Below are 17,649 nucleotides of genomic sequence, written 5' to 3' on the forward strand. Positions count from 1 at the left end.
GAATTGCAGGCACATATTCTTCTATGGGAATTTGAGGATTTGCAGATGCATTCCATTGTGAACAGGCATTCTCTCCCCCTCCTCACTACACCTCCTTCTCTCCCTTCTCAGCTGATCCTCACCTACAACCATAGGCGTGCGCACAGGGTGTGCCAGATGTGCCCAGGCACACCCTAATCACTCCCTGTGGTGCAGATTCCCCCTGCTGCCCGGTGCCCCCTCCCACAGCATGGCTGGCTTCCTTCCTCTTCCATTGGCTACTGCAGTGGGCATACATAGATGATAATTCAGGATGAGTGGGGGAAGGGGTAATGTCATTTACTGGCCCCTTCCCTTTCTGAATGAACACAGTGAGAGATCGGTACCGTGTTTTTGAGCTTTCAGGTGCACACCCTAATGCAACAGGCTGCGCACACCTATGCCTACAACGAAGAGGAAGCGCTGAACAGCTGCTTTTTTTTTTCCGTACAGAGAACGGAGCTGGAATATGCACCGGACTGGTATGAATCCAGCCTAAGGCCCCTTTCAGACTGGGGCGGGAGCTGCGGTGGCGGTATAACGCCGCTAAAAATAGTGGCGCTATACCGCCGGAATTGCCGCGGGTATCAGCCGCTAGCGGTGCGGTATTAACCCCCGCTAGCGGCCGATAAAGAGTTAATATCGCCCGCAATGCGCCTCTATAGAGGCGCATTGCGGGCGGTATTGCCGCGGTTCCCATTGTTTTCAATGGGAAGGAGCGGTGAAGGAGCGGTATACATGCCGCTCCTCTCACCGCTCCAAAAATGCTGCTGACAGGAGATTTTTTTGTCTCCCGCCAGCGCATCGCCTCAGTGTGAAAGCCCTCGGGCTTTCACATTGAGTCTGCAGTGCAGGATTTTTTCAGGCGGGATAGCAGCGCTATTTCTAGCGCTTTACCGCCTGAAAAACTCCTCAATGTGAAAGGGGCCTAAAGGAAAAGCAGTGTTATCCTGAGGAAAGTTTTTGGAAACTTAGCAAATATAGAGGGCCTCAAGTGGGGCTCGCTACATCCAGAGGACCGAACAATAGTTTTGTTTTCATAAAATTTGTGTTAAGTGAATGCTTAATAAAAGCACACACATTTGTGTGTGTTGTGGTGCCATTCATTGTGAATGGCACCCGATGCACTTTTACAGTAGCGGGCTTCTCTTTTTGGTTTCCAAAAAATGGTGAACTACATTCTTAAGTTGTTGAGAGTAGCTTTCATAAATCCGGTTAATGAGTTACTTTTCAACTATGCTTTGTAATCTGTATTTTGTACCAATATCTCTTTTATTGGGATTTTACTGAAGTATTATTAAACCAAAGTTTTCAACTTTAATTTTTTGCTTTGTAGTGCAGCACCTCTCAAGAGACTGAAGATTCCCTACGGTAATTGATAAGGACAGCAGAGGGCGCATCTGAGTGCAGCAGTATAAAAACTCTTTTATTCACATGACGATTGGCAACTTACAAAACAATGGCCCAGATTCAGGTAGAATTGCGCTATATTTGCGCGGGCACAGGGCAACGATTTTGCCCTGCGCCCACGCAAATATTTTGCGCTGCCCTCGATTCACGGAGCAGTAGCTCCGTGAATTGCGAGGGCGCGCCGGCAAAATTGCCCGGCGTAAGCGAGCGCAATGTAAATGATCCCGCCGGGGGCGGGAATCATTTAAATTAGGCGCGCTCCCGCGCCGAGCGTACAGCGCATGCTCCGTCGGGAAACTTTCCCGACGTGCATTGCGGCAAATGACGTCGCAAGGACGTCATTTGCTTCAAATTGAACGTGAATGGCGTCCAGCGCCATTCACGCATCACTTACGCAAACGCCGTGAAATTCAAATTTCACGGCGCGGGAGCGGTGGCTATACTTTAGCATTGGCTGCCCCTGCTATTAGAAAGGGCAGCCTTGCGCTAAAGTTGCCGTACGGAAACTCCGTACCTGGCTTGCGCGGGGCCCGCGCAAGTTTGTGAATCAGTTGGTAGTATGCAATTTGCATACTACACGCTGATCACAATGGGAGCGCCCCCTAGCGGCACACGCAATAATGCAGCCTAAAATCTGCGAGGCATAAGAGCCTTATGCCGCGCAGATTTTAGGCTGCAGTCGGTGTAACGAGGTTCCTGAATCAGGAGCACTCGTTACACCGGAGCAAGTAAGCAATTGCGCCGTGTAACTTATGGTTACACGGGCGCAATTGCTTCTTGAATCTGGGCCAATGTAATTATCTCAGGCATATACATGTAGAAATGTCATTTAGGGTCAGCTTTCTGGGGATGGACCTTCGTAGTTGGAATACATTTGTTTTTATACTGCTACACTCAGATGCACTCCCTGCTGTCAACTCTGTATGTAGTCTTTAAAAAGTGAAGTCTATGGCCCAGATTCACAAAGAGCAAGACGCACATTACGCCGCCGTAGAGTAACCACCATACGCTACGCCAACGCAGCGCAGAGAGGCAAGCATTGCATTCAGCAAGCCAGTGCTCCCAACGCTGCTCCAGCGTGGCGTGGGTTTCGAAGGCGTACGCCGGCGTAGGTAAAAATGGGCGTGACCCCATGCAAATGATGGGCCGAGCGCCAGACAGGTACGTATCACGAACTGCGCATGCGCCGTGACGTGGACGCACCCCCCTGTGCCTGCTCATAACCATGCCGGCACAACTGCCTAAGCTACGCCGGATCACTACGTACGCCGTGAACATAACGTACACCCAGCCAGACACACGTCCAACGCACAATACGCCGGCTTGTGTTCCCTGGTGCAGACCTGAGCATGTCTGTTGCTGGGTTGCATCTCCTTTATGGGGAATAACTTTATGCCGGATGTACAACTTACGCGCATCTCGCGTAGCATGCGCCGGGCACACGCACGTTCATGAATCGCCGTATTTCCCTTATTTGCATGTTTGAATGGCTAATCAATGGGAGCGGCACCATGCTCCCAACCTAAATGTATGCCCACCCTACGCTGGCGTAAGCAAGATACGCCGGCGGGGTTTAGCCTGTTTTTAGGCGCATATTAGTTTATGGGTCTGGTGCACAGATACGACGGCGCACATTTGCACTTACGTCGGCGTAACTTGTTATACGTCGGCGTAAGTGCTTTGTGAATCTGGGCCATAGTTCTTAAAAAATAAAAAAAGTAACACAGTACAGACAATGAAACTGTAAAGATTGTAAGTAGATAGTAACCTCAGGCTCCACATCACAATACTCCTTCACCCTTTCCACTGCAACAGAGTTAGTTTCCATGTCAGTGGCAATATGAACAGCTTCTTTTAAGACACCTGTCAACTTAAAACATAAAGTAACATTTATGAACATGTACAGTAAAAATTTATCATCTTAAAGCTGAACTTTAGGATAAACAAATTATGTCTAAATACAATAGGCGATTGCATTACTTTAAAGTGATTGTAAAGTCTCGTTATACTTACCTGCTCTGTTGCAGTGGATTTCCACGGAGCAGCCCGGAGCCTCCTCTTCTCGTGTCCCTTTTCTGTAATCCTGGCCCCTCCCTCCTGTTCAGTGTCCCCCACAGCAAGCAGCTTGCTATGGGGGCACCTGGGCCGAGCTACAGCTCCCTTTGTCCATACAGGAATTGAGCCCCGACCCAGCCCCGCCCTTCTCTCTCTCCCTTGTTTGGCTAGCCGACTTTGATTGACAGCAGCGGCAGAGAATGGCTTCTGTGCGTCATCTAATCTGGCGGGAGAATCTCGGATGGCTGACACACTCGTAGAGATCGCTGGATAGAGAGGGACCTCAGGTAAGTATCAGGGGTGCTGAGGGGGGCTGCTGCACACAGACGTCTTTTTGGCCTGCGAGAGAGCCGACGTAGAGCTACGGGCTCTCGCGCAGGGGAGCCGACCTGCCGCCATAAAACGACGTTGGCAGGTCGGCAAGCAGTTAATGAATAGACAGGTTACCAGTATGCTGTTGCCTTAATGTTCAATGGGTAGGTTAGGGGGGTTATTTTATTCCATTGTTCCTGACTAAAGCCTCGTACACACGACCGAGGAACTCGATGGGCGAAACACATTGTTTTCCTCGTCGAGTTCCTTGTTAGGCTGTCGAGGAACTCGACAAGGCAAGTTTCTCCATTCCCGTCGAGGAAAAAGAAGACATGCTCTCTTTTTGGCTCGACGGGATCCTCGACAGTTTACTCGTCGAAAAATGTACACACGACGGTTTCCTCTGCAAAAGAAAAATCCCAGCAAGTTTCTTGCTGGTTTTTGCCGAGATACTCGGTCGTGTGTACGAGGCCTAAGGCACCTTGCTGCAGTAGAGGTCAAGGATCTGGCTTTGTTGTTTAAAAGGGCTGCCTGGATTTTAGGAGCAGCTGTATAGAATTACAAATCCTATATAAGCTGATACCTTTCTCAGTGTTTAGCTGTGTATTTAGTTTATTTTCTAAAATGTAGCTTTAATATAGTTAACAATCAATACAATAAATGTAATGCCCGGTACACACCATCACTTTATGTGATGAAAAAAAACTACATTTTCTGTGAAGTAAAAAACGACGTTTTTGAAACTTCAATTTTCAAAGACGAAGTTGCCTACACACCACCGTTTTTCTCACAATGTTCTAGCAAAGCGAGGTTACGTTCTCACCACTTTTTCCATTGAAGCTCGCTTCTGGGCATGCGCGGGTGTAAAAACGTCTTTTTAAACAACGTTTTTTGCTACACACGGTCAATTTCTGTGAAGTAAAAAACGACGTTTTGAAAAACGACACATAAAATTGAAGCATGCTTAAATTTTTTTTGGTCGTTTTTTACAAGACATAAAACGACGTTTTCCCCCACACACGGTCAATTAAAGTGACGTTTTTAAAAACGTCGTTTTTTTTCATCACATAAAGTGATGGTGTGTACGGGGCATAATACAAATTACAATCACTGTATTGTATTGTATACCCACATTTAATGTACAGTAAAGTTATTGGCAATTGCCCGAAATTAAACTGATAAAACTTCTAGTTTTGCATGCAAGTCTTACACATGTATTACTTTTAATGGTTATATATACATTATGTAAAGATTTTCTTATGATGCTAGAGGCTATTTTCCTCTCTGGACACTTACCCTTAGAGAATTCACAACAGCAAGACCAACCAGGCCTGGGGAAATGCTCTCTTTGAACAAAACTCCTACAATGGCCACTGTAAAAACTATGAAATTACTAACGAGGTCACAGCGTATACTCAACCACCTGTAAATCAGAATGAACACAAATAACAAATCTGTTGATTTAAAAAACGAAGAATAAATTCATAAAGATTCTTAAGTAAAGTAAACTGTCAAGAACGTGTCTTTAAATTCATCGTAGAAAAAGTAGAATTTTTGTACTTACTGTAAAATCCATTTCTTGGAGTCCAATGAAAGACAGATGAATATTGGCAGATTAGACACTAGCAAACAGAAAAATTGTAATCCAGCCCCATGTATAACTCCTTCTCTACCCAGCAAAAAAAGTTTTGTGGTAAAACAGTACAAGTGAGAGCAAAAAATGCAATGGTCTCCAAGCCATTTTCTTTCACGTCTATTGAATGACAGAGGAATTCAGATAGAGTAGTGATGTCCAATAGCAGTCCATCTATGGGGTGGGCAGCAGTCAGTGACAGACCTATAAAGAAGGGATTGGGACTGTCTGCAACTCAGTAACCACCTGAGCAATTTCCGAACTAGATGAGGTGAAGCCACCAGAAAGACAGGTGAAGCTGCCAAAGTGAGAATTTCAAAGAATGTTTGGTCACAATACAGTAGCCCAGAAGGGTTGTGAAGAGACCCCTAAAACTCAAGGATTTAATTCCACAAAGTCAGGTTGACTAAAAGGGGTAGGGAGCACAGGAGACACTCCCACAAGAGTAGGCAAGAATAGATGGCCAGATTCACAGAGATCTGCGGCGGCGTAACGTATCATCTTTAAGTTACACCGCCGCAAGTTTTCAGCGCAAGTGCCTGATTCACCAAGCACTTGCGTGTAAACTTACGGCGGTGTAACGTAAAGCCGTCCGGCGCAAGCCCGCCTTATTCAAATGGGGCGTGTACCATTTAAATTAGGGGCGTTCCCGCGCCGAACGTTCTGCGCATGCTCCGTTTGGAAATTTCCCGCCGTGCTTTGCGTGAAATTACGGCGCCGCCGCCGTGTTTTTTGAACGGCGACGTGCGTAACGTACTTTCGTATTCCTGGACGTCTTACGCAAAAAAAAAAAAAATTGAAATTCGACGCGGGAACGACGGCCATACTTTAACATGGCTGTTCTAAATCTAAGCCATGAAATAGCAGGCCTAAGTTTGCGACGGGAAAAAACGACTAGCGACGACGTAAGAGAATGCGACGAACGCGCGTACCTTCGTGGGTCGCCGTAATCAGCTAATTTGCATACCCGACGCTGGAAAACGACGCGAACTCCACCCAGCGGCCGCCGGAGAATTACACTTACGATCCAAAGGCGTACGAAGCCGTACGCTTGTCGGATCTATGCCAAACGCCGTTGTATCTTGGTTTGAGGATTCCAAATCAAGATACGACGCAGCAAATTTGAAAGTACGCCGGAGTATCAGCAGATACTACGGCGTACTTTTTCTGTGAATCTGGCCCAGAGTATTTACCACAGGCCCGGACTGCTAAAAAGCAGCCATCAGAAAAAATAATGAACAAAAATATAAATTTTACCACCTCTTGTAGGTATGTCACTGAAGCCTGAAAACAGTTTTGCAGAGCCTGCCTAACCCTGAGCACAGAACATGAGTCTGAAGCTGGGTATACATAGTTTTTTTTTTCCATTCAACCACCAGGCTGAATGAAAAACAAAGTTCCTGCATCCAGACAAGCAAGTACTGTACTATTCTCACAGCTGGGATTATCCACTTTCAGAATACATTGATCAGTGTTGCAATTTATCTGCTGCAAGCCACCTATCAGAGAGCAAAACAATTTACAAGAAGCTGATCTACTCATCAGCTTTTGTAGAACTGGAAAGGATGCACACAAATCGCAATTTAGTAGCCTGCCACACCAGCTGAAATTCAATCCATGTGTACCCAGCTTAGGAGTCTCCTGATTCTCCCTGATCAAACAAAGGGGGTTATTTACTAAAGGCAAATCCACTTTGCACTGCAAGTGCACAGTGCACTTGAAATTACACAGAAAGTGCTCTTGGAAGTGCAGTCACTGTGGATCTGAGGGGGACATGCAAGGAAAAAAAAAACAAAACTGAATTTTAGCTTGCATACGACTGGATAATAAAATTTGCAGAGCTTCCCCTCATTTCAGATCTTCCCCTCAGATTTACAGCGACTGCACTTCCAAGTGCACTTTCAGTGCAATTTCAAGTGCACTTTGCACATGTAGTGCAAATCCACTTTGCACTACAAGTGCAAACTTGTAGTGCAAAGTGGATTTTCCTTTCGTAAATAACCCCCAAAGTATTCATAGCACTGTAGCGAGGAATAGGAAACTTAACCTCACTGCTAAGAATTTTACTAGATTAAGGGAAAGGCAATGGAAGGCATCAGGTGAACCTTCCTCAAGGGATTGTGGTTCAGACACAGAAGGGAGACCTATACCCAGGTTGTCAGATCCCACAAAGTCCTCTGGATGTACCCTAACACCAACAGGAGGTATCTTCTGCAGAAAAACACCATGTTTCATCTGACAGCCTGAGTTCTCCAGCAGCAGATGAGGAGCACCCAGGTGCACACACCTCTCCTTTTGGTATGGAGGCTACCAAATCAGGGGAGCCAGATTCAAATGCATTGTCTTTAAGTTTAGTGCAGCCAAGAGTAATACTCTTATCCTCATCAGATAGAAACCAGGCTTCCTGTCTTGTTGCAAGAAAAACTCATATTCCTTTCCAAGGGCGGGGGCACTGCAACACCTAGGTGATATCCAGCAAAAAAACTAATCCAAGACAGAATCCCTTGACAAGAGAATATTTGTTCTGAATAGCAAGGTGGAAGACCCGGGGGTGGAAACACCCTGGCAAGTGGAATACCATCCTGAGAGGGGATTCCCCCACTGCCCTAAAAATCTCAAACCAGGGGATGGACCCAGTAGGGTGGAGGGCCAATGCTCTGAGAAGTCAATCTAGGATGGAAAAGAACCTAGGTGTCCTAGTAGATGATATGCTCAGCAATGGCATGCAATGCCAAGCTGCTGCTAACAAAGCAGGCAGAATATCGGCATGCATTCAAAAGGGGATTAATTCCAGAGATAAAATGATAATTCTCCCGCTCTACAAGACTCTGGTCTGGCCACACCTGGAGTATGCTGTCCAGTTCTGGTCACCAGTCCTCAGAAAAGATGTACTGAAAATGGAGCACAAAGAAGGGCAAAAAAGCAAATAAAGGGTCTGGAGGATATTAGTTATGAGGAGTAGATGCGAACACAGAACTTATTCTCTCTGGAAAAGAGACGCTTGAGAGGGGATATGATTTTAATTTGCAAATACCGTACTGGTGACCCCACAATAGGGATAAAACTTTTTCGCGGAAGGGAGTTTAACAAGACACGTGGCCACTCATTAGAATTAGAGGAAAAGGTTTAACCTTAAACTATGTAGAGGGTTCTTTACTGTAAGAGCGGCAAGGATATGCAATTCCCTTCCACAGGTGGTGGTCTCAGCGGGGAGCATCAATAGTTTAAAAAAACTATTAGATAAAGCACCTGAACGACCACAGCATACAGGGATATACAATGTAATACTGACATATAATCAGCAAGGACTCATGGGATATGTAGTCATGCAGAGTAGAAGCTGCAAAGCATGCAGGGAATCTAGGAAGTTGTGGAAAGAGATGGACAGCAGATAGCAGAAAGCACTGACAACACAAGAGATTTTTCAAGTAAGCTTATATTAAACCATCAAATATAGCTATTGTTTATATTGCTATTACAAGGCTGATGTTATAAAATGAAAGTGTATGTTGTGACCATAGAATCTCTTTTAATAATAATAATCGCACAATTTAAATGTTCTTTGCCTTTACCAGTTTTATCTTTCAGTTACCTGTTTGCGACAAAGCTGGAGAAGTAGAACCGCTGGTTGGTATTAAGACGTAGATTGTTCTCTTGAATAAAACGGTCCTGTTCTTTAAAGGCTCGTATGACATTTACGCCTTGCAGGGTTTCATTAAAGTGAGTGTACAAAGGAGATTTGCTCACTGAATCCAGGCGTTTCAGCTGCCGAGAACTGGCAACATAAAATCTCTGTAGAAAAAGATAAAGTGATATTTTTGAGTGACTCCGTTAGGCTTCATTTACACAGGAGTTGGCAGCCATACTGTGTGAAAGAGGCATTGGTGCTTGCACCTGAATCCACCTTGAGCTGTGTGCAGGCATCCTTTGGAAGTAAATGCAGATGTAGCAACTGCACAGGAGCAGGTGCACAGACCTGAATGTGAACTGCCTGCCTGCTCCTGCAAGCCTTTTAAATTTTTACACGTGGATGTTGGGTTTGCATTCACTTCCATGTCTGCACACAGCTTGGGTCGAATGCAGGGGCAAAAATAAATAAAAAATTGGTATTGACACAGTGTGGGTGTCAGTGCCTGTGTAAATGATGGCGATATTGTTTTATAACAAGTACTGGAAAAACAATATTGCAGCACAAAGCTTTTTTTCCTGGCCAGTCCTCCCGTCAGCACATCATGGGTTAATCCCTCCTTTGGTCCACCAGTACCACCTTCTTTTAGCTAATAAGTAGGGGGCCCCTCCTCCCAGTCCTTGTTCCTTTTTTTTGGTCGGACGACCAGACCACTAGAAGACTCTTCCAGAAACTACAAAATGAAGAGGATATTACCCCCCTACCGAACCAATCCCACCCAGGTTCAGCCTCTCCTCGGGTTGGAAGGTCCAGAAGTAGTAAAGGTATGAACCTTTATGACCCTGGACGCTCAGGTGCATGAGCTGCGGGCATTATAGCTTAAGAAGAGCTTACTTTATGATTGGGGGCTGTGGTGTGTCTCTTCCGTTTGCTGTAGCATGTGTGCTCTCTTCCTGCTCTGAATCTGGACTCCGTAGGAGCGCGCCGCCCCCCCCTCCCTCCACCTTCTGTCAGGCAGCGATGATGTCACAGGGGGCGGTGCCGGAGGCGTGCCGGGGGGCGGGTCTCAGAGTACTATATAATCTGGCAATGGCAGAAAGCTCAGTGCGGTCTGCCACTGCTCTGGAGAAGGAAGTGTGAGGTAAGCCTCCTGCTAGGGAGGAGATGAGAGAGATTGTGTCAGCATTGCAGCGCTGGGCTGTTCTTTTTAAAGAGGATGTTTTTCTTTCTCACCTTATCTGACAGAGTATTCAACAATCGTCCTAACTACCTGCTGCCACCCTGAATCACTTTCTTTGTTGATCTAAGGTAAAAATACCTATTAAAGGGGCAGTGTTGTTTTAAAAAATAAAAAATAAAAAAAGAGAGAGAATAATAGAGAAAAATATATATATATATTAGGGTTGTCCCGATACCACTTTTTTAGGACCGAGTACAAGTACCGATACTTTTTTTCAAGTAGTCGCCGATACCGAATACCGATACTTTTTTTAAATGTGTCCCCAAATGCAGCCATGTCCCCCCCATATGCAGCCATGTCCCCCACATATGCAGCCATGTCCCTCTAGCCATGTCCCTCACATATACAGCCATGTCCCTCTAGCCATGTCCCTCACATATGCAGCCATGTCCCTCACATATGCAGCCATGTCCCTCACATATACAGCCATGTCCCTCACATATGCAGCCATGTCCCTCACATATGCAGCCATGTCCCTCTAGCCATGTCCCTCACATATGCAGCCATGTCCCTCTAGCCATGTCCCTCTAGCCATGTCCCTCACATATGCAGCAATGTCCCTCTAGCCATGTCCCTCACATATGCAGCAATGTCCCTCTAGCCATGTCCCTCACATATGCAGCCATGTCCCTCTAGCCATGTCCCTCACATATGCAGCAATGTCCCTCTAGCCATGTCCCTCACATATGCAGCAATGTCCCTCTAGCCATGTCCCTTGATGCGGCTGCAGAGGCGGGGGGGAAAGGGGGGGGAAGTATTCTATTTAGGTATCGGGGGTATTTGCGCGAGTACGAGTACTCCTGCAAATACTCGGTATCGGTCCCGATACCGATACTGGTATCGGTATCTGGACAACCCTAATATATATATTTATTTTTTTATTTTTTTAGTGTACATATATGTGTATATAGAGGTATTTGAGACAGATATGTAAGGATATGTAGAGAGATAGGTGTATAGGTTTTAAAAAAAGATAATAATAAATAAAATATATTTATATAATAATATATATATATATAGATACATATATTTATTAGGGACTCTGTCTGATGTTCCTGTCCTGATTTTTTATACAGCATGAGCTCACAACAGCCCCAGAATGCACCAAGATCTCCGGACAGGTAGGAGGGGTCAACGGGGGCCACAGTTTAAAAGAGTGCGCACCAAGAGCTAAAAGTAGTTTTTCTTGGTTGTCTTTTTAGGAGCAGAAGCCCTAAAATAAGACATGAACGGAGAAAGAAGTCCCGCCACCGCTCAAAATCTCCGCAGGCGTCTGGCTCTCGGGCAACGCATAGGTCCCATTCCAGCCCATTCACGCGGTGAATAGACGCCAACGTCAGTCAGTCAGTCAGATCAGTCAGTCAGTGTCAGCGGTGGAGTAGGGCGCTTCGGACCTTCCGCATACGAGCCTGCTTCCACCCAGACCTGGCAGTCAGAGGCTAGGCAGCTGCTAGGCTAGACGCTCCACGAAACAAGCTCCCTGGAACCAGCATCTCGCTCTCCACGAGGACTCCTCTCTTCCGCAGGTAAGACCCTGCATCTCAGGGCCTGACATCCTGGGGATCCACTGACGGCCGTCCTTATCAGGGCAGCCGTCACACAGACCCCACACTGCGGCTTTCCATACTACCTCTCGCCGGCATCTATCGCCCGCACGGCCACCCACTTTGTGGTGGTCCCAAATCACCCCCCCTGGGTGTATTTCCGGCGTTTCTGGGTGTTCTTTCACCTCCGCGCCGGCCTGCTCCTTCTCGCGGCCGCCGCACCTTAGGAAAGCCCGCGGCTTCAGCCGCGGCCTACCGGCGCGCCGCTCTTTTTCTCCTTACACTTAATTCCTAAGCACAGTTTGCTCTGGATATTCACCCCCACACCCCCAGAGGCCCCCTGCTCAGCAACTTTATCGGTAAATAGCATTTTTACCAAGCTGACAGCCCCCCCCCCAGCCCGGGTCCTGTGCTTTGCCTGGCAGCCATTATTTTGGTACACCCAGCAGCAGTGACACCCAGCAGCAGTGACACCCCTTTTTTCCCCTCCACAAGCCGTTAGTCTTTTGATCCAGGGTTTTGAGCCGATCGCCTTTAGGGATCAGGAAGGAATTTTTTCCCTGCCGCAGCACATTGGCCAGCTTGCCCAGGGTTTTTTGCCTTCCTCTGGACCAAAAATAAAATCCCATTTCCCTTGAGCTAGGATTCTCGAATCCTCTCTCTCCCTACGCCCGCACCCCAGCCCTTGGTGACTGGCAGCAATGGTTAAGTTGCGTTACTCTGCAGAAACCATTTGGGGTCTGAGACAATTCGCTACTACATTGCCTGCCGCCACCACAATAACCTTAAAATCAGATCAACTTTTGAGGTTCGATCATCGATCGATCATCAAATATTTCAATCATTCAACACAGCTCAAGCACATATCATGTGCTTTGCTTAACACTAGATCAGCAGTTAAACACCGATCAGAAATCCATGATTTCTTACTACAATACGATCTAGACTGCCTCTTTATTACGGAAAGTTGGCTGTCAGACGATTGCAACACCATTCTCGGAGAACTGGTGCCAGCAAACTATCGCATCTTAACGGAAAATAGAATAGGGCAAAGGGGAGGAGGACTGGCGGTGATTCATAAGTCGCATATTGCAATCACTAAACCGGTCCTTCAAAATCCTCTTCCTTTCATGGAAACCCTTACGCTTCAACTTCAAGCTCATTCTCAGGAGACCGTTCATATTCTCCTCTGCTATAGGCCCCCTGGGCCCAAATCGCAGCTGATTTCAGCATTAACGGAGTTCATTTCCACCTACACCCTTAGCGGTAATCATCTTTTGCTGCTCGGGGATTTCAATTTGTGGGCTAACTCCTCACAGGATCCCATCGCGGATGCCTGCATCAACCACCTGGAAGGATTGGGACTTCAACAACTTATACGCGGACCAACGCATGCTTCAGGTCACACACTCGACCTAATTTTCAGACAAAATCTGAAAATTAATATTGTGGGAAATGAACCTTTGCCATGGACAGACCACCATGCAATCAGCTTCATAATCCCCAGAACTCCATTAGTCAGGAAAGTACCCAAGCCGGTGACAATACACTGGGCTAGATCTCAGAGGAAGCTCCACTCGGAACTCTTCAGATCCACCCTGGGAAACCGAATTGGGGCTATTCCTCCTCAGCTAGCAGCCTCAGATACTTTGGATGCCATGAATGCAGCTCTGCTACAGTCAGCCGACTTAGCAGCACCAAAGCGCAAACTTCGCAGCCGGGAAAATAAGTCCAGCTGGTTCAATAACCAACTGTCGATATTGAAGCAAGAGCGCAGAAGGGCGGAAGCCTCCTGGAAAAGAAGCCCGTCAGAAGACCACCTCAACATCTACAAAGCAGTAACTACGCGCTATCACAAGGAAATTTTCAAAGCCAAAAAACTTCACTTCTCCAGGGTGATTAACAGCGCACTGAATCGCCCTCGCGAACTCTTCAGGATGGTCACCCAGACCATGAATCCTGGATGTCTAGAAGTCCCCACTTCAGACACCCAAGAGTTCTGCAATGAACTATCGGATTTCTTCATCGACAAAATTGAGAAAATTCGGGTAAGTATTCGGCAAAACAATACTCCACTCAGCCCCGTCTTCAATCAAAACAACGACCGAACGCCTCTACAATCAACTAAGTTCACTTTGGAACCCATCTCCATCGATACAACAAAAAAACTCATTGGTCTGCTGCGCGACAGCACAGCACCGAATGACATCATTCCCACCAAGCTACTGAAGGAATGTGCCGACATCCTGGCGCCTCCGATCACGCAGCTTATAAATCAGTCATTTAAGGAAGGCATAGTGCCTTCTCCGCTGAAAGAGGGCACAATCCTGCCGATATTGAAAAAACCTTATTTGGATCCTATGGACCCAACTCACCGCCGTCCCATAACAAGTCTAAATGCTCTGTCCAAGATAATGGAGAAAGTGGTGGTAAATCAGCTGCAACAGCATCTGGACACCCACAACCTACTCGATCCATTTCAATCCGGGTTCCGCCCCGGACACGGGACAGAAACGGCCTTACTGAAAATATGGGACGATGCGCTCGAGGCCGCAGACGAAGGAGAATCATCTCTCCTGGTTCTGCTGGACCTAAGCGCTGCTTTTGACACAGTAGACCATGGATTGCTACTGAGACGACTAACAGAAGTCGCCGGAGTCTCAGAAGATGCCTTACCATGGTTCTCCTCTTTTCTAGGAAACCGATCACAAACAGTGAAACTGGGATCCTTCACGTCAGAAAAACGCACGGTGTCATGTGGGGTCCCCCAAGGATCCCCCTTATCACCAGTGCTGTTTAATATCTATCTTCGTCCTCTCTTTGATATTATCAGTAGCCATGAACTACTTTATCACTCTTATGCAGACGACACGCAGTTGTATTTTCGCATCTGCCACAAAAAGGATCATCATCTAAGTTTAGAGAATTGTCTCTCTTCAATAGAAAACTGGATGACTAAGAGTTATCTCAAACTCAATAGTGCTAAAACAGAACTCTTTATCTTCGATGCCAGTCGGAAGAAATCACCGACAACAAACTGGACACCATCTCCCATTCTGGGACAAATCATCGCCCCTAGCTCCAAAGTCAAAAGTCTGGGAGTCACGTTTGACACCTTCATGACAATGGACGCACAAATAGGGTCAGTAGTCAGCGGGGCGCACCATTTGATGCGCCTACTACGCAGACTGATTCCATTTATTCCCAAAGAAGACGTAGCAGTCGTGGTGGGATCTATCGTGAATTCCAGACTGGACTATGCAAATGCCCTTTACCTCGGGCTACCCAAGTACCAAATCGCTCGTCTCCAAGTCGTACAGAATACGGCCGCTAGACTGGTGACTGGGAAAAAATCTTGGGAATCAATCTCACCTTCACTGAGATCCCTTCACTGGCTGCCAGTGAAAGACAGAATTGCATTCAAAGCACTCTGCCTGACACATAAGTGCATCCATGGGAAGGCTCCTAGATATCTATGCGACAAGATCAAACCGCACAATTGCAGCCGCATTCTGCGTTCCACCGACCAAAATCTGGTCAAGGTTCCTATAACCAAATACAAGTCCAAAGGAGAAAGAAGGTTTGCTTTCCAGGGCCCCAGGCTTTGGAATGCTTTACCAACCAGCATTCGGTTGGAGCAAAACCACCTGTCTTTCAGAAGGCAGATCAAAACCCTGCTTTTCTGAAAGGCATGAGACACTAACAACAAGCGCCCAGAGGCGATTCAGTTCGCATGTGCCGCGCTATATAAGTTTTTCATTCATTCATTCATTCAAATCCAGTCACTCTGCGACTGTAGCAGAGCAAGATGGGTCAAGACCCCGCCCAGACGATGGTCTTTGTTGGGCATGTTCGGCTCCATCCGAACCTGGCAAGCTTCTTTGCGCCGGCTGCATTAAAGATATGGCTACAGACCGGGAAGCAGAGGCAAAAAGAATTAAAGACTATATCCAAGACGCAGTAGCAGAGGGTATTCAGGCAGCCTCAGCTACCAAAACACCTAGATCAAGGCCCAAAGTTAGTAGCGTCAATCAGCCAGGACGAGACGATTCACCTACTCGGGAGACGCTATCACCAGGCTCATCGGACTCTGAAGAGCCCTCAGAGTATTTATTTGATTTTCAATATATTGAATCATTTGTCACAGCCATAAGAGAGGCCATTGACTGGGATCAGGATGTTCAGCCGCCTGAAAAAATTAAAAGATTTTTTCCTAGCCGTAAGAGACAAGGGGTTACCTTCCCCCTCTTACCAGAAATCCGAGAATGGTTCGAGGAAGAATGGGAAAGGCCAGAAAGGAGGGCAAACGTTCAAAATCGTTTCTCAAGGTTGTACCCTTTTAAAACTCCAGAGGCAGACCTTTGGGACTCACCATTGGGCATAGATGCGGCCTTACAGCGCTTGGCCAGACAGGTCGCGCTGCCTTTGCAGGATTCCACGACCTTTAGAGATCCAATGGATAGACGTGCAGACACAGATCTGAAAAAGGTATACTCAGCCGCAGGTGCAGCGTGTCGCCCGGCCATTGCCCTAACTTCAGTCTCCAGGGCACTCAAGGTCTGGACCACGAGAACCCAAGCAGCCCTTAAAGCAGAGACAGGCTCAGAAGCACTCATACAAACAATGGAGGATTTCGATCTTGCTGCCGATTTCATAGCAGAAGCCTCTATGGACTTGACAAAGCTACTTGCAAAGATCATGGCTTTTGCAGTGACGGCAAAGAGGGCTCTTTGGTTGCGGCATTGGGGCGCAGACAGCACCTCCAAACTGAGTCTCTGCAATATTCCGTTTAACGGCAAAGTGCTGTTCGGAAAGACCCTAGAAGAAGCTATCAGTCGGGCTACAGGGGGAAAATCAGGTCTAATGCCACAGAGACCCAGGAAGAGACAGCAGGCCACTCGGCCAGCCCAGCCAGAGTACAAAAGGGCGTATGACGCCAGGGCATACAGGCCAGGACGGGAATATACAAGACCCTACTGGAAAAACCCACAAAATTCGTTTTTGCGGAAGGTAAAGTCTAGAGCGGCGCAGACCGCAAAGAAACCCGAGAAGTCTTTTTGACGGGATATCCGCCCGTCCTGTCCAGGTGGGCGCCAGATTAATGTCCTTCTGGGGAGTATGGGCGGAAAAAGTCAGGGACCAATGGGTCCGCAAGACAATCAGATACGGTTACAAAATATCTTTTCAGCAGAAACCACCCAATACGGTGGTCCATACAGAATGGCCAACAGATCAGAAAAAACGGAACTGCTTACAAGAATATTTAACCGGCTTGCAGCAAAAGAAGGCAATCTCGCCGGTACCCCCATGTCAACAAGGAAAAGGGGTATATTCTCCAATCTTTCTAGTTCCCAAAGCATCAGGAGATCTCAGACCAGTTTTGGACCTGAGGGTTTTAAACCACTTCATAGAGCCCAAGACATTCAAGATGGAATCCATATTTACAATCATCTCTGTGTTGCAACCAGGAGATTGGCTGATATCAGTCGATCTAACGGATGCATATCTGCACGTCCCAATCAACAAAAGACATCAAAAATATCTAAGATTCCTGGTGGGGGAAGACCACTTTCAATTCCCGTGTCTGCCCTTCGGCATCAGCACAGCCCCACGAATATTTTCCAAAATCTTGCTAGCAGTGATTGCCATCATTCGCCTGAAGGGCATAACGATTTTTCACTACCTAGACAACATTTTGGTAGTGGCACGTTCAAGCAAAGAACTTGCGGGTCAACGCGAAATGGTTCTGAAAATCCTATCAAGGTTTGGCTGGATCATCAACAAACAAAAGAGTCAATTAATTCCCTCA

The 17,649-nt window shown here is 46.9% G+C and overlaps 1 protein-coding gene and 1 long non-coding RNA gene across 4 annotated transcripts in view; one reads left to right on the top strand and one right to left on the bottom strand.

Annotated features, from left to right (window-relative positions):
• The window catches only part of LOC120943546 (multidrug resistance-associated protein 1-like), a 264,397-nt gene that overhangs the window by 21,836 nt on the left and 224,912 nt on the right, over positions 1-17,649 (bottom strand). For both annotated transcript variants that reach the window (XM_040356912.1, XM_040356911.1), the window contains exons 25-27: positions 9,021-9,220; positions 5,092-5,218; positions 3,197-3,298 (exon numbers count right to left, since the gene is read on the bottom strand). In XM_040356912.1, the coding sequence (XP_040212846.1) occupies positions 3,197-3,298; positions 5,092-5,218; positions 9,021-9,220 (429 nt within the window). The remainder of the gene's footprint in view (positions 1-3,196; positions 3,299-5,091; positions 5,219-9,020; positions 9,221-17,649) is intronic.
• LOC120943549 lies at positions 10,170-11,591 on the top strand. 2 transcript variants are annotated; one of them, XR_005750296.1, is made up of 4 exons: positions 10,170-10,197; positions 10,302-10,364; positions 11,373-11,417; positions 11,499-11,591. It is a non-coding gene; the product is annotated as an uncharacterized LOC120943549 (long non-coding RNA). The 2 variants fall into 2 exon arrangements; XR_005750295.1 differs by having other exon boundaries at positions 11,373-11,591.

Source organism: Rana temporaria, chromosome 6 (genome assembly GCF_905171775.1).
Source record: "Rana temporaria chromosome 6, aRanTem1.1, whole genome shotgun sequence".
NCBI lineage: Eukaryota > Metazoa > Chordata > Amphibia > Anura > Ranidae > Rana > Rana temporaria.